Genomic DNA, 23278 nt, shown 5'->3' with positions numbered 1-23278 from the left:
TCACTTTCTTCTAACGCATAAATATGAAGTATTTTATACGAAATACGTGTTATGTGTATATTTTGTGTTATATGTGTGAATGTATATTCACTCTCTTCTATCTCATGGATCTGATTTGTTTTCTATGAAATACGTGTTATGTGTGTGTGCCTCATCTGTTATGTGGGATATGTATTGATCAAAGCATGCAATACAGGTTTTTGAACTATGTATAAAAATGTATATTTTTATCTACTAATATGTTGGGTAGAACATGGGTAGATAGTTGGTGTGTAATAAACAGATGAGAGGCCTCGTTGTTGTTTTGATTCAGTCATCTAGCGGAGTTTAGATGACGACCACGGACTTTTCTAGATAGTCTTGTGGAACATTAGCAGGTTCGCCACCTGTAGGTGTTAATGAACTTGGGTGTTCATTCTCTGTACTCCATCCCCCTCATGGTTGCCTTATTTGACTTATATTGCTGAGGAACCCCCGAAGCATGTGTTGTCGCCCCGATGAAATATTCTTAGACTAGGTCCCTTATGTTAGTTGTCTTAGGGACATAAAGTGAGAATAACGGGAATGGGTAATTGGGTTATTGTTGGTTGGTGAAAATTAAATATGATTATTTATTGTGGGTTGAAAACCCTATATGCTCACCATGCTCCCAAGCCTGACCCACTCAGTTTTATTTGTATTACAGGAAGTGGCGCAAGGGCATAAGATGGATGAACCATCAAGTTGTTTTGTTTACAAGTCTGTATATGTATATATTTGTTGAATGACTTGTAATGTTATCGTTTATGCTTACTGGTCTGTATCGGAACATGACACCCCGAGTTTTGATTATATAATGAAAATACATTTCTTTTATGAAATGCTTTGGTAAACATTGTTTTATCATGTTTTGTTTTTGGGAACAAATTCCGCATCTCTTTCAAATCAAAAGGATTTACTCTGAAATTATTTTAAAAGCATAAATGAAAATCGGTCTTTTCTGGCCGAGATTTTGGGGATGTCACAGTTGGTATCAGAGCATTAGTTTAAGCGAACTAGGAATTTGTAGGATTTCTAGACTTAAACTTAGAATGCTAAGTGAAATTTTGAGATATGTGTCTGTTATGTTTTAGACACGAGCACTAGTTTATTTTAGGAAAGTTACCTAAAATGCTTTATGTGCTAAATGTTATATGTTGCCATATATGATATTATTTGTTTGGATCTATGATCTGTTGCCGACCGGATCTAGAAACTTTATGTGTATAGGATTCTAAGCGTACGTCTACGATATTAGAACTAGCATGTAAACGTTTCGGAGTGATAAGGATGATTTGAATATCTATCATGATCGAGGATCTAATTTCACCTTATTCGGTGTGTAGATCAAAATGGCGAGAACAAGAAGTGGAGTTGGAAATGCTGACGAAAACAGGAACCAACCACCAGTGATTGAACAAATACCTGTCGTAGCAGCAGCACCTGAGCCAATAACCATGGCTGGTGTGCAAATGATGATTCAGACGATGTTGGATCGTCAGATGGATGAAACTAGACGGTTGCTTCAACAGAATCGTGAAGAACTGTCAATTCGTGTGGAAGAGCCCGAATTAAATGAAGGGCACTCGGAAGGTGGAAACTTCAGTGGGTCTGTTGGTCAAGCCAACCCACCGATAGTTAGGCAAGATAACCATGATGGAAGGAATGATGGAATGGGATGCAAGTACAAGGACTTTCTAACTTGCAAACCATCGACCTTCAATGGAAAGGAGGATCCGATTGGAGTTATGGATTGGATCTCCGAAATGGAGTTAGCCTTCATGACTTGTGGCTACAGAGGCAAGTTGCAGACTATCTATGCAGTGTGTCAATTCCGAGGTGGAGCCGTTCGTTGGTGGAACACTCTAGGGAAGACGTTAAGCCATAATGAGCCACTGCAATTGACATAGGCAGAATTCTTGGTGCAGTTCAAACACAAGTTCTGCTCGGCTTAAAATCTATTGGAATTGGAGAACAAGTTTTTGGCATTGACAAAAGGCAGCATGTCAGTTGATGAATACACCAATAACTTCACTGATAAGATAGAGTTTGCCTTGCGTATCGTCCCAGACGAGCTGACAAAGGTGGACCGGTATGCGAAGGGACTCCCATGGGAGTACGAGGTGCCAGTACGTCAGACACATACTCTAGAGGCAACTATCTGGGCTGCCAAGTCTGTTGAAAACATGATTAAGGGGAGAACCACCAACAAGGTTGAGGTTGGTGAGAAGAGAAAGTTTGAGGGAACATCTGGTTCCGGTAAGAAAAGCAAATTTTCGAAATCTGATTCGAAAAAGTTTGGTGGAGGAAAAGGAGACGAAGCAAAGTGGTGTGATAAGTGTAAGAAAAAGCACTTTGGGAAATGTAGCGAGGATATAACCTGCTACAAGTGCGGAAAAATTGGGCATTTTGCCAATGAGTGTCCGAACAACAAAAGGATGTGTTTTGGTTGTAATGAAGAGGGGCATATTTTGAAAGACTGTCCGAAGAAGAAGGAGGCAGCTAGACCCAACATTCCACCAAAGCCGAAGGCAAGAGCCTTCCAGATGACACTTGAGGCCGCAAAAGATGAAGCTGATGTCGCTTTAGGTACCTTTCTCGTAAACGAATTACCTGCTCAAATTTTGTTTGATTCTGGAGCCAAATACTCCTTTATTTCGCATGAGTTTGGTAGAAAACTAGCCTTGCCTGTTGATAGACTAGATAATGCTTTATTAGTCGAAGTTGCTAGTGGCAAGTTTGTACCTGTTAGCCATCGTATGAAAAACATCTTAATTGACCTTAATGGGAATAAGTTTCATGAGGAATTATTGCCTATCGAACTAAATGGTTTCGACATCGTTTTGGGAATGGATTGGCTTAGCGCCAATGATGCCGAAATTTTATGCAAGAAGAAGATAGTTAAAGTAAACCCGCCTGGGAAAGATTCGTTTATGGTGTATGGGGACAAACGCAGAGTGAATTCTGGAATCATTTCCCTAATGAAATCCAGAAAGTGTTTGACCAAGGGATGTACATCATATTTAGCATTTGTGATTGATGCTAAGAAGGAAAAGAAGGTGATGCAGAGTATTCAAGTGATGTGTGATTATCCGGAAGTATTTCCCGAAGATCTTCCTGGATTACCACCTGATAGACAAGTGGAGTTCAGAATTGACTTGTTACCAGGAACCACGCCAATAGCAAAATCACCTTACCGATTAGCACCGACGGAGATGAATGAGCTAATGATGCAACTTCAGGATTTATTGGACAAAGGTTTCATTAGACCTAGTTCATCGCCCTGGGGAGCTCCGGTGTTATTCGTGAAGAAGAAAGATGGAAGTATGAGAATGTGCATCGATTACAGAGAGCTGAACAAGGCAACAATAAAGAATAGATATCCGTTGTCGAGGATTGATGACCTATTTGATCAATTGCAAGGTTCGAGCTATTTCTCGAAGATCGATCCAAGGTCAAGATATCATCAGCTAAAAGTAAGAGAGCAAGATATCGAGAAGACTGCATTCAGAACTAGATATGGACACTACGAGATCTTGGTTATGTCGTTTGGACTAACCAATGCTCCGGCAACATTCATGGATTTAATGAATAGGGTTTGTAATCCATTCCTTGATAAATCCGTGATAGTGTTCATAGACGACATTCTGATCTACTCGAAAAGCCATGAGGAGCATGGCAGACACTTGCGAGAAGTGTTGGAAGTTTTGAAGCAGGAGAAGCTGTATGCAAAGTTCTCCAAATATGATTTTTGGATTCGTGAAGTCCAATTCTTGGGTCACGTGGTCAACCAAGAAGGGATAATGGTTGATCCAGCGAAGATCGAAGCTGTGATGAACTGGGAACAACCGAAAAGTCCCATGGAGATTCGAAGCTTTTTAGGATTAGCCGGGTATTACCACAGGTTTATCCAAGGCTTTTCTTTGATTGCTACTCCATTAACAGCTTTGACCCACAAAGGAGCTACTTATGCTTGGAGTGATAAGCATAAAGAAGCATTTGAGAAGCTAAAGAAGAAGCTATGCGAGGCACCGATACTTTCTCTACCCGATGGAGTTGAAGACTTTGCTGTTTATAGCGATACGTATGGGGTTGGATTGGGTTGTGTTTTGACCCAAAGAGAAAAGGTGATAGCATATGCGTCTCGACAGCTGAAAGAGCATGAAAAGAATTACCCGAATCATGATTTGGAGTTGGTAGCGGTAGTTTTCGCTCTGAAAATATGGAGGCATTACCTCTATGGCACGAAGTGCAAACTTTTTACTGATCATAAGAGTCTCCAATATCTCTTTAATCAGAAGGAATTGAATATGAGGCAACGACGTTGGCTAGAATTACTTAAAGACTACGACTGCGAGATACTTTACCACCCCGGTAAAGCTAATGTTGTTGTTGATGCTCTCAGTCGGAAAGTCAATCTTGAAAGGAAAAGGCCAAGAGCATTGAGAATTGAAGTTGTCTCGACCATTGTGGAAAGTATAAAGAAAGCTCAAGAGGAAGCTTCTGAAAAGAACGACCGAAAGGAGGAACGTTTGGGCAAAACGTTGGTGTTTGGTACAAACGGTCATGGACTGAAGGTATTCCAAGATCGTATTTGGGTACCTAAGTTAGGAGGAATTAGGGATCTTCTGATGGAAGAAGCTCACAAAACCATGTACTCAATTCATCCTAGTAGCACTAAAATGTATAGGGACCTGAAACCCTACTACTGGTGGCCAACGATGAAGCTTGATGTTGCAAAGTATGTGGCCGAGTGTGTGACTTGTGCGAGAGTCAATACACAACATCAAAAACCGTACGGGAGTTTAGAACCATTGCCTGTGCCTATGGGTAAGTGGGAGGACATTGTTATGGATTTTGTCACTAAACAGCCCAGAACAAAGAATGGTCACGACATGATTTGGGTGGTTGTTGATCGATTCACTAAGAGTGCGCAGTTCATAGCAGCCAAGGAGAAATGGTCTATGGAAAAGCTCGCAAATTCTTACGTGAAGGAAATTGTGAGGCTTCACGGTGTTCCGTTAACGATTGTATCGGATCGTGATAGTCGTTTCACCTCAATGTTTTGGAAAAGTCTACAAGAGGAAATGGGTACCAAGTTATGTTTAAGCACAGCTTACCATCCGCAGACTGATGGTCAGAGTGAAAGAACGATACAAACACTTGAAGATATGCTGAGAGCATGTACCTTGGAATTCCTAAGTAATTGGGATGAACATTTACCTTTGGTAAAATTTTCCTATAATAATAGTTTTCACTCGAGCATTAAGATGGAACCTTATCAAGCTTTGTATGGACAGAAGTGTCGTACGCCGTCTTGTTGGCTTGAGGCTGGGGAAAAGCAGTTTATGGGACCGGAGATGGTTCTTCAAACTGCTGAAAAGTTGAAAATAATTAGGGAAAGAATGTTAGCAGCTCAGGATCGTCAAAAGAGCTATGCTGACAAAAAGCGAAGACCGATGACTTTTGAGGTTGGAGATTCGGTTTTGCTTAAAGTCTCGTCGTGGAAAGGACTTATAAGATTTGGTAAAAGGGGAAAGTTGAGTCCAAGGTTTATTAGACCGTTTAAAGTTCTTCAGAGGGTTGGGAACCAAGCTTACAAGCTCGAATTACCCGAAGAACTGAATGGAATTCACAACACTTTTCATGTGTGTTATTTAAGGAAGTTCACGGGAGAAGTTCTCGATATAATTCCAATTTCTGAATTGAGAATTGATGAGAACAAAAGGTTGATTGAAGAACCAGAGGCAATTGTTGACCGAAAGACTAAGAAGTTGAGACGCAAAATGGTTGGGTTAGTGCTTGTCCGATGGAAACACACGAATGGGCCGAATCTCACCTGGGAGACGGAGAGTGACATGTTGAGTCGCTATCCGCATTTGTTTGTTGATGTGTGATTCCGGGGACGGAATCATTCTAAGGTGGAGAGAATTGTAACGCCTGTGTTTCCGGGCTTGCCATTTTTAGCAATGTAATAGTCTAGGTTAACCTTTGTAACCCGTTTTGAAATAATAAGATTTTATTATTTGAGTATTATGTGTTTTGTGCTTAATTGCTTAATTATGTGGTTTGATTAATTAAGAATAAAAATAAGCATCAAAATTTAAGTGTAAAATAAACTTGATATCTTTGGATAATGTTGTAGTAGTTGAAACGAGGTTTCCGAATATATATAGAACGCCCAAATCTGACTTCGTAGGAGGAAGTTATGATTTATCGAAGTTTCGGCATAGCGGTATGCAGCCTGTTATACTCGATTTGAGATCGAGGGGTTTTTACCTGAAGCAATCTAAACGAGGATCGAAGGTCTCGTTGTTGGTATCGAAGCGATAAAAAGTTAGGCGAGAACGGACGTCAAACGAAGAAGTTATGAATTTATAGCGAAGTTTTTCTGTCCCGACCTATTAAAAATAAATAATAAAAATAAAGTTAAAATTAGTCGACGGAGTCTAAAAGAAAGTTGTAGAACGTAGTCTCACCTTCACGTGGATATAAAGAACGTCGAAAACAGAGTTCGTATGAAGAAGATATGAATTTTCGAAGTTTATTAAATAATTTGTATTTAAATTTAATTGGAAAATCTGGCATTATCCGAAGAGGAGTCATCGGACTCATCCGAAGTACGCCCCACGTACTCGTGTACGCCCCACGTACACCGAGGAATGTCGACACTCGCACTCGAGCACTTCGGATACGTAAGCAGTGACGATTTCGGAGCAGTACGCCCCGCGTACTCCGAGGCTCCAGCCTCCTATAAATAGGATGCGAGGGCAGCCGAGTTCTTTTGCTCTTTTCTCTCTTCTCTCTCCCGTTTTGCATCGATTTGTGTGCCAGAAATACCCCGAAGCCCCGGTATTATTCTCGAGCCCCGAAACAAGTCCCGAGATCCCGAAGATCCCGAGAAGTGCGGTTCCCGAGCCGAAGCTCTGCCCGCGAGATGTTCGATTTTTGTGAAGATCTTCCAGATCTGCTGAGGATTACTACTTCTGCAAGTCGTAGTGTTGTCCGATCATCTTCTGATCAAGTGAGTGTATACTACCTTTCATAAACACGATAATAATACAAGTAATTATTTTATACGAAATACGTGTTATGTGTATATTTTGTGTTATATGTGTGAATGTATATTCACTCTCTTCTATCTCATGGATCTGATTTGTTTTCTATGAAATACGTGTTATGTGTGTGTGCCTCATTTGTTATGTGGGATATGTATTGATCAAAGCATGCTTTACAGGTTTTTGAACTATGTATAAAAATGTATATTTTTATCTACTAATATGTTGGGTAGAACATGGGTAGATAGTTGGTGTGTAATAAACAGATGAGAGGCCTCGTTGTTGTTTTGATTCAGTCATCTAGCGGAGTTTAGATGACGACCACAGACTTTTCTAGACAGTCTTGTGGAACATTAGCAGGTTCGCCACATGTAGGTGTTAATGAACTTGGGTGTTCATTTGCTGTACTCCATCCCCCTCATGGTTGCCTTATTTGACTTATATTGCTGAGGAACCCCCGAAGCATGTGTTGTCGCCCCCGATGAAATATTCTTAGACTAGGTCCCTTATGTTAGTTGTCTTAGGGACATAAAGTGAGAATAACGGGAATGGGTAATTGGGTTATTGTTGGTTGGTGAAAATTAAATATGATTATTTATTGTGGGTTGAAAACCCTATATGCTCACCATGCTCCCAAGCCTGACCCACTCAGTTTTATTTGTATTACAGGAAGTGGCGCAAGAGCATAAGATGGATGAACCATCAAGTTGTTTTGTTTACAAGTCTGTATATGTATATATTTGTTGAATGACTTGTAATGTTATCGTTTATGCTTACTGGTCTGTATCGGAACATGACACCCCGAGTTTTGATTATATAATGAAAATACATTTCTTTTATGAAATGCTTTGGTAAACATTGTTTTATCATGTTTTGTTTTTGGGAACAAATTCCGCAACTCTTTCAAATCAAAAGGATTTACTCTGAAATTATTTTAAAAGCATAAATGAAAATCGGTCTTTTCTGGCCGAGATTTTGGGGATGTCATAGAACCCTAATATCCTAGAGTTTTGGAATAACAGTGTTGCACAAAACCCTAGTGCATCCACTCTCCTGATATCTCCTTAAGTGTAAATCCTGAAATACTCAAACTTATACCTAAAAGTCTGGAGATTCACTGTAACTGTTCTATTTCTATTGGCTAACTATGGTTTGTACAGAATGGAAATTTCGGGTTGTCTCAATCGAAGAATTCGCAGTTGAAGGATCAAGAAATGAAGATTATTCTTTCAACATTCAATCCTTCAACCCCAGAAGCAAGGTGAAGCTGCAATTGAAGATTATGTGACGGATTGCATTGAAGCCTCCTCAATCAGTCTACTGCTATCTTTGTACCTGCTGAAGTGATCTAGAAGTTCAGTTCTCTCTGATGTTCTCTCTGAAGATTTTAAGCTGAAAGCGCTATCTTTCAAGAATCAGTACGTCAAACCTCCTCACCCGACGTGCATTCAAAGCCAAACACTAAAGAAAAGCTCAACCGCTCAAGATGAAGTCATTCATAGAAGATTCATCAAATTCATCTTGAAGCTGTGAAGAATTTGAAGATTAATGCTGAAGCCAAGTTCCCAATGAAGATTAACAAGAAAAGTCAGGTACTTTTTAGGGGGATCTTATTGGGTTATTTAAGAAAAGAAAAGAAAGCTATAAACCAAGGGGGAGATTTTTGGGTCAAAAATATGGTTTATACTTTGTTTTTCTAGTTGATTGTAATTTTCTATAATATTTTATGAGTTTACGGTTAGGAAGTGTGTTTACGACCGTAAACCCAGTTTGCGGCCCAAGTATATATATATATATATATATATATATATATATATATATATATATATATATATATATAGGGGTGAGGGGTGTGAGGAGTAGGGTGATAAACACGAAGAGAGTTTACGGCTAGAGAGAAGAGAGAAACTAGAGAGCATTTTGTGTGTGAATCTTTTGTATATGGAATTTTAATTCTAATCAATTCATACAGAGATTCATATTATTCTTCTTCTCCTTCTCTTCTATTTGATCTGACATCATCCGTTTGATTGGGATTCTGTACCATCAAATGGATATGACTGATACACAGGCAAATTAGGGACTTACTGTTGTGTGGGTTGGGTTAAGGTTGTACTGCTCTATGTTGTAGCCAACAAACCCTGGAGTATGCCAAATATGAGTTGAGGGCCACGGAGGGAATGCCAGACTCATACTGAGGACTCATGAGCATTCCAGATGCGAACTGAGGGTCGGGAAGGGCATGCCAAACTCGTATTGTGGGCAAATCTTTTGTATTCCAGTCCAAGGACTGAGGGGGAAAGCCAAACATAAGCTGTGGGCCTAAGGGGCAAGCCAGAGTTATGTTGTGGGGTCAGGAGCAATCCAGACATAAGTTGTGGGAATGATAGGCAAGACAAACTCATGTTGTGGGTTCGGGGGTAATCCAGTCTGTAAAGCTGTGGACACATAAATGATGTTATTATGTGTACTATTTGTTATGTATCGGTATTTTGGGGGAACTCACTAAGCTTCGGGCTTACAGTTGTGTATTTTATTTCAGGTACTTCGAATGATCGTGGGAAGGCGAAGGCTTGATCGTGCACCTCCTCGTTTTTCATGTTGTGATTTCTGGGAAAACTATGATATTGAATTATTTTGAAAACAATTTGTAAACAATGGATGGTTTTGGAATGTTTGAAAAGTTTAAATTTTTCATGAATTTTGTGGATGTTACAACATAGCTTGGTTATAGAACTCACTATTAACTGGATCATTTATCTAGAAACCACATATTCTGTTTCTCTCTTTATCAAAACATTTTAAGTATGGTTTTACTTATGATTTATCTTTTTATAAAACAATTTAAGTATGGATTTACTTATGATCTATCTCTTTATCAAACATGTTAAGTACGAAATTACTTATGATCTATCTCTTTATCAAACATGTTAAGTACGAAATTACTTATGATTTCTCTATTGGTCAAACATTTCAAGTATGGATTTACTTATGATTTATCTCTTTAACAAACATGGTTTAAACTACTAGGGAAATACTTTTCTGATTTTTTAAAACGATGATTACTGCGATTAGAAGAAAACCTGTAACTCTCACCAACCTTTTTGTTAACCCTCAAACTACATGTATTCTCAGAAAATAATTGAACCAACTTTTAACAAAAGGAATGTTCATGGATTTCGGGCAACCTAGTTTATCTAGTTTTTGTTATATCAACTTACTTGTTAAGGAAAATTCATGAACTTATTATCATTATTTGTATGAACTGTACTCAAACCTTAAAGTGAAATGTAACTATTGTGTTGTTATTGTTGTAACTTATGATGTATATTCATTTTTATTGTGATCCATGAACTAAGTCACACAGCCTGACATATTTCGCCGCCTCGGCCAGGGGTGTGACACAAATCATCAAATACATCAATGGGGTGATTGGATAGAGATTGAAACCATCAAAACTACCCAAAGGATGTTAGAAACCAAAACCCTAACCATTAGTAGATGCTAATTTTGACATTAGGGTTTTCCCTAAACCTTATATCTTAAATTTAGAGGTAAGAGAAAAGAGATTATACCTAGCAAGCTTTTGATTCCTATTTCTTTTGCTTGGATGCTCAAATCTTGTCTTGGACGAAACTTTAGATGCAAAAATGGAAGAAAATCACCATGAGAGAGATCCTTACTTCTCCTCCATATGTTTTATGAACGAGGGGAAATGGATGCATCTTATTTCCCTAACATTTTCACATTTGGTCTCTCTAGTTCATCTTAGGGGTGTTCAAAAACATACGAATCTAAAAATCCGAATCCGAAAATCCGATCTAAAATTATTCGAAAAATCGGATATCCGAATTTTCGGATATCCGAAATTTGGATACCCGGTTTTTTCGGATTCGGATACGGATACCTATTTTCTAAAATTTTAGATATTTCGGATATCCGATATCCAAAAATTTGATTTTTATTAGATTTTTATATTCTATTTACTATTCATAAGCGAAACTAAATGATTTTATTTAATAAATTGGCTTACTTTTAATGTGGAATGTATGATGTCTATTTTTGTTTTAAGATGGATATCAATATATAAATGTTTGGAAGATGCAAATCTGTTAAACAAATCTATTAACTACTTAGTCTATACGTAATCTATACTAATAAATAAAAATCTTGTTGCCACATGTCTTATTGTTATTGATTTCGCCAAATATCATTTTTCTAATTAAAATTTTTCTACATGTCATTTTGTGGGGTTTTGATTTTAGTTATTTCATTTTGTTTATTATTTATGTAAATAAATGTACTAAATATCTCTCAATTTTAAAATCACTTTCCTTACAGATTCAAAATGAGTGTTGTTAAATTGACATCCGATAAACACTCTTACTAATTACTTATTCAAGATCATTTTTTTCCATTTAAACTAATATGTCATTCAAAACAAAAATTAATAATTAATGCCATTTTTTGATGTTATGAATACTTGATTTATAATTATTTGCAATTTATCAAAACCATTTTCTTTTCTTTCCGAGGATTCAATCACTTCTTTCTTTTATTTATTTTATATAGTATAGATAACAATAACGTGTTTCATTCTGATTAAATATTTGTATTATCATGATTACATAATAATAGAGTTTAAGGATAATATTTATAAAACTTATTAACTGTTTGAAATATCCCAAAAATACGACCCAAAAATTTTTGTTTTAATATTACTAAAAATCACATCATTAAATGTCATATACACTAAGAACCATAGGATGAATAACTCAAAAGTCAAAGTAACTGTGTCAAACAAAAAATGTATCAATCGTATCAAAATATATGAATAAAATCCCCAGGATAAAACTGAATCTGTGGTGCGTGCGATGTCATCATCCCGAGCTCTTCCCCTTGCTAGCGGAAGTACTTGAAACCAAAACTGAAATTGTAAGCACGAAGCTTAGTGAGCTCCCCCGAACTACCACATACCATACAATAACATATAAACACATATTGGGCCTTGCCCACTGCATCATACCGAAATCCGGAAACTGCATCGGACCGAAGTCCAGAAACTGCATCGGACCGAAGTCTAAATATAACTGCAGAGGGACTGAAGCCCAGAACTAACCAGGGCCTTGCCCTCTGCATCGGACCGATGTCCGAAAGCTGCATCGGACCGAAGTCCGGAACTAACCAGGGTCTTGCCCTCTACATCGGACCGAAGTCCGGAAACTGACTAAACATAGCATATCATAATCATAACTACTAGCATAAACACATATGTTGCATACTGCATCGGACCGAGGTCCGGAGCACATAACACAAAGACATGCTTGAATCACAAAGACATCAAGCACACTGAACTACTGCATCGGACCGAAGTCCGGAACTACTGCTGACTAAACGGGCCGACATTGTGGCCGTAGACCTGTTCCTACTGGAAGGAAACTCACCTCGCAACGCTGGCTGCTGAGATGCTAGATCTGAAACTGTCTGACTGCTGCTCCGGAACTCCCCGACTACAAATCCCATAAACACTAAATCAAATACTGATAACTAATCTCAGGGTAAAATGACTATTTACCCCTAGTCAAGTCAACTTCCAGGTCAAAGTCAACTTTCAATTGACCAGACTCGCCGAGTTGGGCCGCCAACTCGCCGAGTCCCCATCAACCATTCTAATCCTCTACTCGCTTCTACTCGTCGAGTTTGGCAAAGACTCGACGATTTCTTCTTCGATACTAACATCGAGTCTAATCTTCATCTGATTCGCCGAGTTGTATGAACAACTCGTCGAGTTCCCCTTCAACAGAAGAAAACACCCAGTCTTTGACTCGCCGAGTTGTATGAACAACTCGTCGAGTCCGACTGCTTCCAGATCCAAGTCTTAACTCATTGAGTCCTTACTCTACTTACTACACAGGCTCGCTACTACTGAACCGGGAATCTAAGACTCGCGACCCGACTCGTCGAGTCAGAAGAACGACTCGCCGAGTCCTTAGCATGTCGATTCCATACAATCGATCCTAATCAACTTTAGTGTATCCAATTTGTATATCTAAGCTTCTGGGACTATCTGAACACGTAAAGTTGCTTACTTTACGTGTATCAAAGATGCAATGAAGCAATAACACTCATACTTTGCTATTATGGAAGGTTTCTTAACTAAAACAAAGTCATGGCTGCCAAAAGGTGGTCTCCTTGAGCTTTTGGAGCTCAAGAGAGGCTAGATCTGAGATATGACTCGACCACAAGGCTTTATCGCAAAGGATTTGGGGTTTTTGAGCTTAAAACCAACAATTTGGGGACAAACTAGATATATTAGCACAATAATCAAGATGGAAACTTCATTACTAGAAGGGATGACCAAAGAGGAGTGTATTTTGGATCTACTTCTTCTTCCTTGAGTTCTTCTACCTTCTCCTTCTTCTCCTTGCTCCAAAATGCACCCAAAAGTTCCTTCACAAGGCAAAGATCACTCACACACACTTCTAGGAGGCTAGGGTTTCGGGAATAAGTTTCTGGGAAGTGAAGGAGGCTGGTTTGGGGTTATAATGACGTTTAAATAGGGTGCAAACCCTTGAAATCAGGGTTTCATCCAAATTGGCAGACTCGCCGAGTCCAAGAATATGGACTCGTCGAGTCGCCAACTTAAACCGCATGCAAATCCCGTCTCTACTCGACGAGTCGGGCTACTGACTCGTCGAGTACCCTTTAAGAAATGAAAATTACTTTATTTAAATCACATACCAGAAATGGGGCGTTACACTGTTTGTCATTGGTTTTGAAATATATATTTATATGTCTTTTTATAATTAATTGAATATTCTTCTTTAAAAATAATCTTTTTATTATTTTAAATGTTTATGTAATAATCTTTAAAATATGTGTGTTAAGATTTATTATTGTTTGTAAATTTATGACTAATTATTATGATTTTTATCGTCTATGTTATTTCACTTTATGAATTTTACATGAAATATTTTTATTTGTGTTATGTATTACTTGATGAAACTTTTAACATTGAACAGACATTTAAAACACAATTCATTCATATATTTTGCATCAAGTATTATATATCTAAAACAAAAATATTTAAGGTAAAAGTTGAAAAATAAAGACTTCAAAAATCAAAAGTAAACAATAAATATAGGACGAATATAGTATTATGCATACATCCTCCGTTGTAAGATATGTAGCTCATCCATGTTTTTATTTCATACTATAGTTAATTAATGTTTACTTATATAAATCTTTTATTTGTATTGTTAATATTCATAGAGCAGATTATGAATCCATTCCTTGCAGTAACATAGAAATGATAAGTGTGGTTTGAAGCAAAATCCATATTTAGTCTTTTTTTTTTCATTATCCTATATACTATACGGTCTCACACCTAATCATATTAATAGCTTGAAACAAAGAAACATAGCTCTATATTTAAGAAAAATGTAAATGCACCTTATTTTTCCATATTGAAAAAAATATAACGGAACATATTTGAATACTTTCAAAAGTTTTCCATATGATGAATTGATGAGTTACTATTAAAACTAAAATTAAAGTGTATTGAGATTTTTAAATGTGGTTATGTCTTATTTATTTGGAGATAAACAAATAAATTTTTTTATATTTTATAGATCTATCTAAGCAATGGATCTAATTGTGGTTACAAATGTTTCAAAGGTTAATACTTGATGGATCAATGTTTATGTTTGTTTTGAATTTCAAGTGGTTTGTAATTGTTGAGTTGATTTGTATATTATAGAAGATTAACAACTTAATATATGTTAAAATTTTGTTGTTTTAAGTTGATCGATATTTGATAATAACAAAAAAACTAAGAATTTTGGATATCCGAATCCGTATCCGAAAATTCGGATATCAGATACAAATTCGGATATCAATAATCCACTATCCGAATCTTCAGATATCTGAAATTCGGATATCCGAATTTTCGGATATTCGGTTTCGAACGCCCTTAATTCATATATTTTGTCAAATTTATCATTACTTCACTTATTTTCACATGTGCCTAAAAGGTTGACATAACAAGTCATCATTCATAAATTATATAATTTTGGTAGTCATAAAATCACTTTGCCAACTTGACACATTTGCCCCTTTAACTTTTAAAATGCTATTATTTCACTTCTAATTTTCTAAACTTCTTATCAAATAATGATATGATTATTCCTTGGTGATTTAACTATATATACACATCATCTTTCATTTATTACTTTATAAATTTAAGAACCTAGTCTTAAATTTTAGTGTATTATAATTATCTACCCCTTAAAAGGATTTCGTCCTCAAAATCAAATCGAAGGTTAGCACCTTGAGACTCCTTCTTATCAAATCGAAGGCTAACACCTTGAGACTCCTTTTAGCAGTACACACTGCTTCATATGTTGTACCTTGGGAATAGGTGACGAATCTATTTAAGGGAATCATGTTCAACACGAGCCTCAACATTTTGCTTATTACTAACGTTGTTTTACATATATGAACTCATTACAGAAAAATACATAGGAGAACTAATGGTTACATGAGACGAAAATTTCCCTTTGTGTGCATACTCTAGGTAAATGGTCGAATCAGATCGAGTACAAATATCATGCACCTTTTTGTTCGTATAAATTTTTTACCTAAAATATCAACAATATCTTAAGATAATGGCTCTTGGGGGGGGGGGGGGGGGGGGGGGGCAAGTACAAGACTTTAACCGCTTTTAATGAACTACATCTATCCATTCATGTTTCCGAATCATTTATTAAGTTTTGAACATGATATGGTTTTATGATGGTCGATATGTTTAATGTAAACTTTCTAATACAAATCAATTGAATAGACACAAAAAAAATGTGTTTTCTGTAGCCTTTGTAATACGGTGTAATAGTACAAGTTCACTTATGGATGTCAGTTGTTTCATCCTAAACAATTGTAATCCTATCGTCGTTGACCAAAAAATATCCAAATTGCAGGCATGTGGCAATTTTGATGTCATATTATGGCGTGAGATTAGTTCCCCAAATTTTGTCTCGTTGTGTATTAAAAACGATATGGTAAATTTGACGTCATGTTTTGTTCTGTCTTAGCTTTACCAAATGCTTTCGGAAAACTCACTTTGTTTGAACTATAGTCTTACTATATATATTATATAGAATAGTGATCTAGTTTAATGTTGTATATCAAACACTATCTTAGTAGAACAGAAAGGAAATAAACTTAATTTTCATTTAAATCCGTTGATATATTTTGTGTAAATATACACACACAAAGGTATTTTTATTACTATGCCGTACAAAATTCAACCCTTTTTCTCTCTCACTTCTTAAGTCGCGTCGGGTCGAAATACGTCTCTTCTTGCTTATCGACGTGGTGCACAAATCCTGACCAAATCAAGGTATGTGCACTGCGATCTATCGTTAGCCTTCGTTTAATCATTGCTTAATTTTAATCAATTTAGGGTTCTTGATTTAATTGCGGTTTTGCAACAATCGGAATTGATTGTTGCAAAGAACGATGCTTTAATCCATGTTGTTATGCCATGGATGATTGCCGTAGCTTCTTTAGCTTTTGAATTATTCAATTTTAAGGAAAAAGACAGTCGATGTCGATACACATCGAGTTTGGGGTTTTGGGGCTTGAAAATTTGAAATTTCTCGTAAATGGGAATCGAAATTGCGGTTTTAATGTATTAATTCTTTTACGTTTTCTTGGCAATTGAATTGCAAATTATGTTTTTCTATTAGCGTTATGGATTTGATGTGGGTGCCTGGGTGGAAATAGTTGGGTAGGGTTTCATATCTTGCAGAATCAAATGTGAATCCAAAATGTTGACTGATTACAACTTATTGATAGATCCCCCAAAAGAACTCATTTTTATCATCGATATTAGACTTACTATCGCCAAATTGATAGGGTCGTTCTTACAATTCTGACACAATGTGATATGTTCTGGTTTTACTAGGGAAAATTGAAGCTGAAACTTGAGACAGATTGAGGGGTATATGATCAGGCCTCACTTCTCCAAACTCTGGAGTTGTCGCATTTTGTTATGAAACATATTTTAGCAAAAAGGGGACAGGATAAAAATGAATTTACAGACTCAAATGGCAGGACAATTCTCAAGGCAAGTTTCCAATCAAACTGGAACTTCATTGCCTCCAATACAACACCAACAGAATATGATGCAGAACTCTGAAGGTTCCCATGCTTCACTAATCATGGAACCTGGTTTTGATAAAGCTCGAAGATTCATACAAGATAGAATGTAAGCTCTTCTTTTTCAACATTGTTTATTTATAAATTAATCCTGATGAAAAACATTAATCTTTTTTTTTATCTCTAGCTATGAGTTCCTAATGCAAAGGCAACAAACTCGGGAGATAGCTCCAAAGAATGTTCTTGATATTGTTAGACGATTGGAGGAAGGCTTATTCAAAACTGCTACAACAAAGGTTTTCTTTTTTCTTCTTCTTTTAACATATCATTTATGATATACATACAGACTTTATAATTTATATGTATATATATGTTGTTGTTTTAGGAGGAATATATGAGTTTAGATACACTGGAGACTCGTTTACATAACCTGATAAGACGCCCCACACAACGATTTCAGCAACAAAATAATGCTTCTGGAATGGGAACAATGATTCCAACTCCTGGTGTCCCTCAAAGTGGGAATATGATTCCATCATCTGCTGATGTCATGGTGTCATCATCAGCTGTAAATCCAGGAAGCTTTTCCATGAACAGCCAAATGATGCCTACTCCTGGATTTAATAATACTAATAATAACACCACAAATAATGTTTCTATGCTTTCAAATGTTGACTCAACAATGGTGAGTCAACCACAGCAGCAAAAGCAACAAGTTGGTGGTCAAAACAGTCGGATCTTGCATAGTTTAGGGAGTCATATGGGAGGGGGAATCAGGTCTACATTGAATCAAAAAACCTACGGGTTTCAAAACGGGTCATTAAACAGTAACAATCTAGGGATGATGGGTAAAAGTCAACAGATGGTCAACAGTTTGGGAACATCCGAAGGGTTTTTGACAGATTACGGAAACGCCCCTAAACCCGTTCCAGTTCCTCAATACTATGATCAACATCAAGGACAGATGGTGAATGATGGATCAGGTAATTTTTATGCCCCCGCCACGTCAGCTTCATCAATGATGAACATGAACACGAACACGAACACAGTAAATTTATCGGCGTTACAAAGGACAAATTCGCCCTTGGTGGTCAACCAGTCAACTGATCATCAGCCTGCAAACATGAATCAATCTGAAGAGATGGACTTCAGGAACACCATGCATTCACAACAGCCTCTTCACTTTCAGCAACAAGTTATTCAACCTCAAAGACAACAAAAACAACAGAATCAGCGATTCCAATACGGGCAGAATCAGAATCAGAATCAGAATCAGAATCAGAATCAAGTAATCTCCGATATGGGAAATCGAATAAAGTCTGAGCCTGGAATGGAATCTGTACAGCCACCACAAGTCTATGAACAGTTCCAGTCATCTATCTCTCAAGATACGCGTTTACCACTGCCCGAAACTTCCGGGCAGCAACAACAGCCTAACTTTGGAGGTCAACAAGAGGCAGGTCAATGGCAGTCAAGATCTCAAGGTGTCTTGTCAAATGAGGTGAAAAGACCAATAGACCCTCCAGATACTACACCTGTATCTAGATCTGGTAATTTAGACCGTGAAGTACAATTCAAGAATCAAAAAAGGTGGTTGTTGTTCTTGATGCATGCCCGAAAATGCCCTCATCCGCCCGGAAGCTGCCCGGAATCGAATTGCATCACTGCTCAAAAGCTGCTGAATCATATTCCAACATGTATGGATGTAAATCAATGTCCATATCCTCGTTGTCATAGGACAAAAAAGTTACTCCATCATCATAGAAAGTGTAGGGATCAAACATGTCCCGTTTGTGTCCCTGTGAAGCTCTTTGTACGGAAGGGCGTACAGGGGCAAAATAGTAAAAACATGAATGCATCTGTTGTTCAAACTTCAGAAGATTTACATCCGTCCATGAAACGAATGAAGATTGAGCAACAGCCATGTCAGTCGCCAGCTGGACAGGCCGAAAACCCGATAACATCATCGGGTCCCACTTCCACTCCCACTCCCACTCCCACTCCCACTCCCACTCCCATCACTACCAGTACATCTGAAGTTTTACAGGATGTAAAGCGGGTCCCACCTCAAGAGGTTACCGTGGTGAAAATGGAAGTTCCTGTAACTTCTGTTCAAGAAAGTCTTAAGATCGCTACTGATGCTCCTTCAGTCATGTTAAATGATGCGGGCCCGGCCAAACAAGAAAATGACGAAATCACCCCTGGAACAAAATCCGGGAAGCCAAAAATAAAAGGGGTATCGATGACAGAATTGTTTACACCAGAGCAGGTTCGGGAGCATATAACCGGTCTCAGGCAGTGGGTTGGCCAGGTCAGCTTTCTATATCAATCAAATTATGGGTAAAAAAAATATAAAGTAATTCCTGCAACTTATTTATTTATTTATTTTTTTAATATCTGTTATTTGTTGTTTTTGTATAACAGAGTAAAGCAAAGGTAGAAAAGAATCAAGCAATGGAGCTATCGATGAATGAAAATTCATGTCAGTTATGTGCGGTTGAAAAGCTAAATTTTGAACCACCTCCTATATATTGTTCACCATGTGGGGCCCGCATAAAAAGAAACGCGATGTTTTACACAATTGGAAGTGGTGATACACGTCACTATTTTTGTATACCCTGTTATAATGAAGCACGTGGGGACACTGTAACTGTTGATGGAACTAATATCTTGAAAGCAAGATTAGAAAAAAAGAAGAATGATGAGGAGACTGAAGAACCGGTATGCTACACTATATATATTTTTTTTATTGAATTATAAAAAATTTAAATAATGGGTATAAAAATTTACATGATGCTATGTTACAGTGGGTTCAATGTGACAAATGTGAAGCGTGGCAGCATCAAATATGTGCTTTATTTAATGGAAGAAGAAACGATGGGGGACAAGCGGAATACACGTGTCCAAATTGTTATATGGAAGAGGTTGAGAATGGGGAGCGGGTCCCACTACCTCAAAGTGCACTTCTTGGAGCAAAAGATTTGCCAAGAACTATTCTTAGTGATCATATTGAGAACAGATTGTTTAAGAGATTGAAGCAGGAAAGACTAGATAGGGCTAGGTTTCATGGGAAAAGTTATGATGAGGTAGGTAGCTGATTGTGATTATATGTTTTTTCTTTTTTTAATAAATAATTAATCGTATGAATTTTGTATTATTAGGTTCCTGGAGCAGAATCACTTGTTGTGAGAGTTGTTTCATCTGTCGACAAAAAACTGGAAGTGAAACCGAGGTTTCTTGAGATCTTTCAAGAGGAAAATTACCCCTCGGAATTTGCATATAAATCTAAGGTATTTGCTATACCTATACATATTATTTATAGATAGCATTAAAGTTGAGCAATTACTCGATTACTAAATGTTGTTGTTGTAGGTGGTTTTATTATTTCAAAAAATCGAAGGGGTAGAAGTGTGTTTATTTGGGATGTATGTACAAGAATTTGGAGCAGAATGTGAACAACCAAATCATCGACGTGTTTATCTGTCTTATTTGGATTCAGTCAAATACTTTAGACCCGAAATAAGAACAGTAACAGGGGAAGCCTTACGTACATTTGTATATCATGAAATTTTAATCGGTTATTTAGAATACTGCAAATTACGTGGTTTCACAAGTTGCTACATCTGGGCATGTCCTCCATTAAAGGGTGAAGATTATATCTTATATTGTCATCCAGAAATCCAAAAAACACCAAAATCCGATAAACTAAGGGAATGGTAAGTAAAATGTATTATCATGACTTGACTTAATCTTATATTTTTATTGACATGAATTGTTTTTAGGTATTTGTCGATGTTGAGAAAGGCTACAAAGGAGAATATTGTGGTGGATCTTACGAATTTATATGATCATTTTTTTGTGTCTTCTGGTGAATGTAAAGCTAAAGTTACTGCAGCTCGTTTGCCTTATTTTGATGGTGATTATTGGCCTGGAGCTGCTGAAGATATTATTTACCAGCTTAGACAAGAAGAAGAAGGAAGGAAATTAAATAAAAAAGGTGCAATGAAAAGAACCATAACAAAAAGAGCTTTGAAAGCTTCGGGTCAAATGGATCTTTCTGGAAACGCTTCAAAAGATCTCCTTCTCATGCATAGGGTAATAATTTAATCCTCCATGTTGCTATTCCTGTTATTTTCTTAAACATGATTTGTGATTTAACTTAACTTTTTTACAGCTTGGTGAAACCATATCCCCAATGAAGGAAGATTTCATAATGGTTCACTTACAGCATGCATGCACTCATTGCTGTCTCCTTATGGTCTCTGGAACACGTTGGGTTTGCAACAATTGCAAAAATTTCCAGCTTTGCAACAGGTAATAATAATCTAATACAGTACAACCTGTTCTGTATAACAAACGGGGTTTGTTTGTTTGTTTATTTGTTACAGTTGTTATGAGATTGAACAAAATATTGAGGAGAGAGAAAAACATCCTATTAACCAAAGGGTCAAACATCCACTTTATCCCGTAAGTTTCTTTTTTTTTTAAACCCTAAAATAAAACTTGTAACGTTTTACAAAAAAATTTTGGGTGATTTTATAATACATAGGTTGAGATTAACGATGTGGCTACGGATACGAAGGATAAAGATGAGATTCTTGAGAGTGAATTTTTTGATACGAGACAAGCGTTTCTGAGTCTATGCCAAGGAAACCATTATCAATATGACACGTTAAGACGTGCTAAACATTCTTCAATGATGGCATTGTATCATCTCCACAATCCAACAGCGCCTGCGTTTGTGATCACATGTGTTGCATGTCGGTTGGATATAGAAACCGGGCAGGGCTGGAGGTGTGAGATCTGCCCGGATTATGATTTGTGTAACGCGTGTTATAGAAAAGATAGAGGAATTGATCATCCTCATAAGTTGACACATCATCCTTCCATTGCTGAACGTGATGCACAAAATAAAGAAGCCCGACAACTTCGAGTTGTCCAGGTAATTTATAATACATATTTATTATATAAATATAATTATAAAAGAAGAGAAGAATGAAAGTAGAAATGATTTGTTGGTTGTAGCTTCGGAAAATGCTTGATCTTTTGGTGCATGCGGCTCAATGTCGGGCACAGTTATGTCAGTATCCAAATTGTAGGAAGGTGAAGGGGCTTTTCAGACATGGAATGCATTGCAAAGTACGTGCTTCTGGTGGTTGTCTTCTTTGCAAGAAAATGTGGCATCTTCTTCAGCTTCATGCAAGAGCTTGTAAAGACACTCCATGCAATGTCCCCCGTTGCAGGTATATTATGTCATGTCATGTGCTTTTAAAACCATACCATAAAAACAAGACTATGAATGCTTAACTTGAATTTATCATGATGAATGATTGATGTTGATGTACAGAGACTTGAGGGAACATTTGAGAAGGCTGAATCAACAGGCGGACAGTAGGAGGAGGGCGGCGGTTATGGAGATGATGAGGCAGCGTGCGGCGGAGGTTGCTGGCGGCAGTGGCTGATGGATGGATGGATGGATGAGTCATCAAACTGTAAATATAACAACATATTTGGATCAGTCAGGGTCTCAATGTACAGTTTTGGTTGTTTTGCTTTGCTTGATTGGATCAAAGTTCAACTATAATTTTGGCTGCTGAAAAGAGTGCCTACAGTACAGTCACAGACAAGACTATTTCTTCAAGGTTTCAGCAACTTAATTTAGGATTTTTTTTTATGGAGAATATGAAACATCAAAGAAACTTTTTTTTTTTTTTTTTTGGTTTCTTCCTTGGGTTTTTGTTAGGTCGTGCAAATATGTTATGATACAAACTCACTTCGATAGGTTACCATCCATTTGTTTTACAGTGACTAATTTATTTTTTAGGCTTCATCAGTAATTTGCTTAATTTTTTCTAATTTGATCATCAGATTCACATAAAAATCGATTAAGTTTATGATTATTATGATTTTAGAGTTATTTTTTATAGTAATGACAGAAGACTTTCATGTTTTTCCATGGACGAAATGTCAAAATCAAGTCCATATCCCGTCTTCTTGGTGGACAAAATTTTTTGATTTGTCGCTACATTATCGAGTCTATAAAA

At 37.1% G+C, this 23278-nt stretch overlaps 1 protein-coding gene across 1 annotated transcript; it reads left to right on the top strand.

Annotated features, from left to right (window-relative positions):
* Nucleotides 1–16330: 16330 nt before the first annotated feature.
* On the top strand, nt 16331–23090 carry LOC145057591 (histone acetyltransferase HAC1-like). The gene is made up of 14 exons (XM_079005458.1): nt 16331–16473; nt 17041–17343; nt 17422–17530; nt 17620–19545; nt 19659–19955; nt 20042–20320; nt 20396–20524; nt 20607–20950; nt 21017–21329; nt 21409–21548; nt 21623–21701; nt 21784–22176; nt 22260–22477; nt 22582–23090. The coding sequence occupies exons 2-14, from the start codon at nt 17165–17167 to the stop codon at nt 22694–22696; spliced, it is 4521 nt and encodes a 1506-aa protein (XP_078861584.1). The 5' UTR covers nt 16331–16473; nt 17041–17164; the 3' UTR covers nt 22697–23090.
* Nucleotides 23091–23278: the final 188 nt, after the last annotated feature.

This window comes from Lactuca serriola, chromosome 6, assembly GCF_051521515.1.
Source record: "Lactuca serriola cultivar US96UC23 chromosome 6, Lser_US96UC23_V15, whole genome shotgun sequence".
NCBI classification, from domain to species: Eukaryota; Viridiplantae; Streptophyta; class Magnoliopsida; order Asterales; family Asteraceae; genus Lactuca; species Lactuca serriola.
This window is presented reverse-complemented; position numbering and strand designations above follow the sequence as displayed.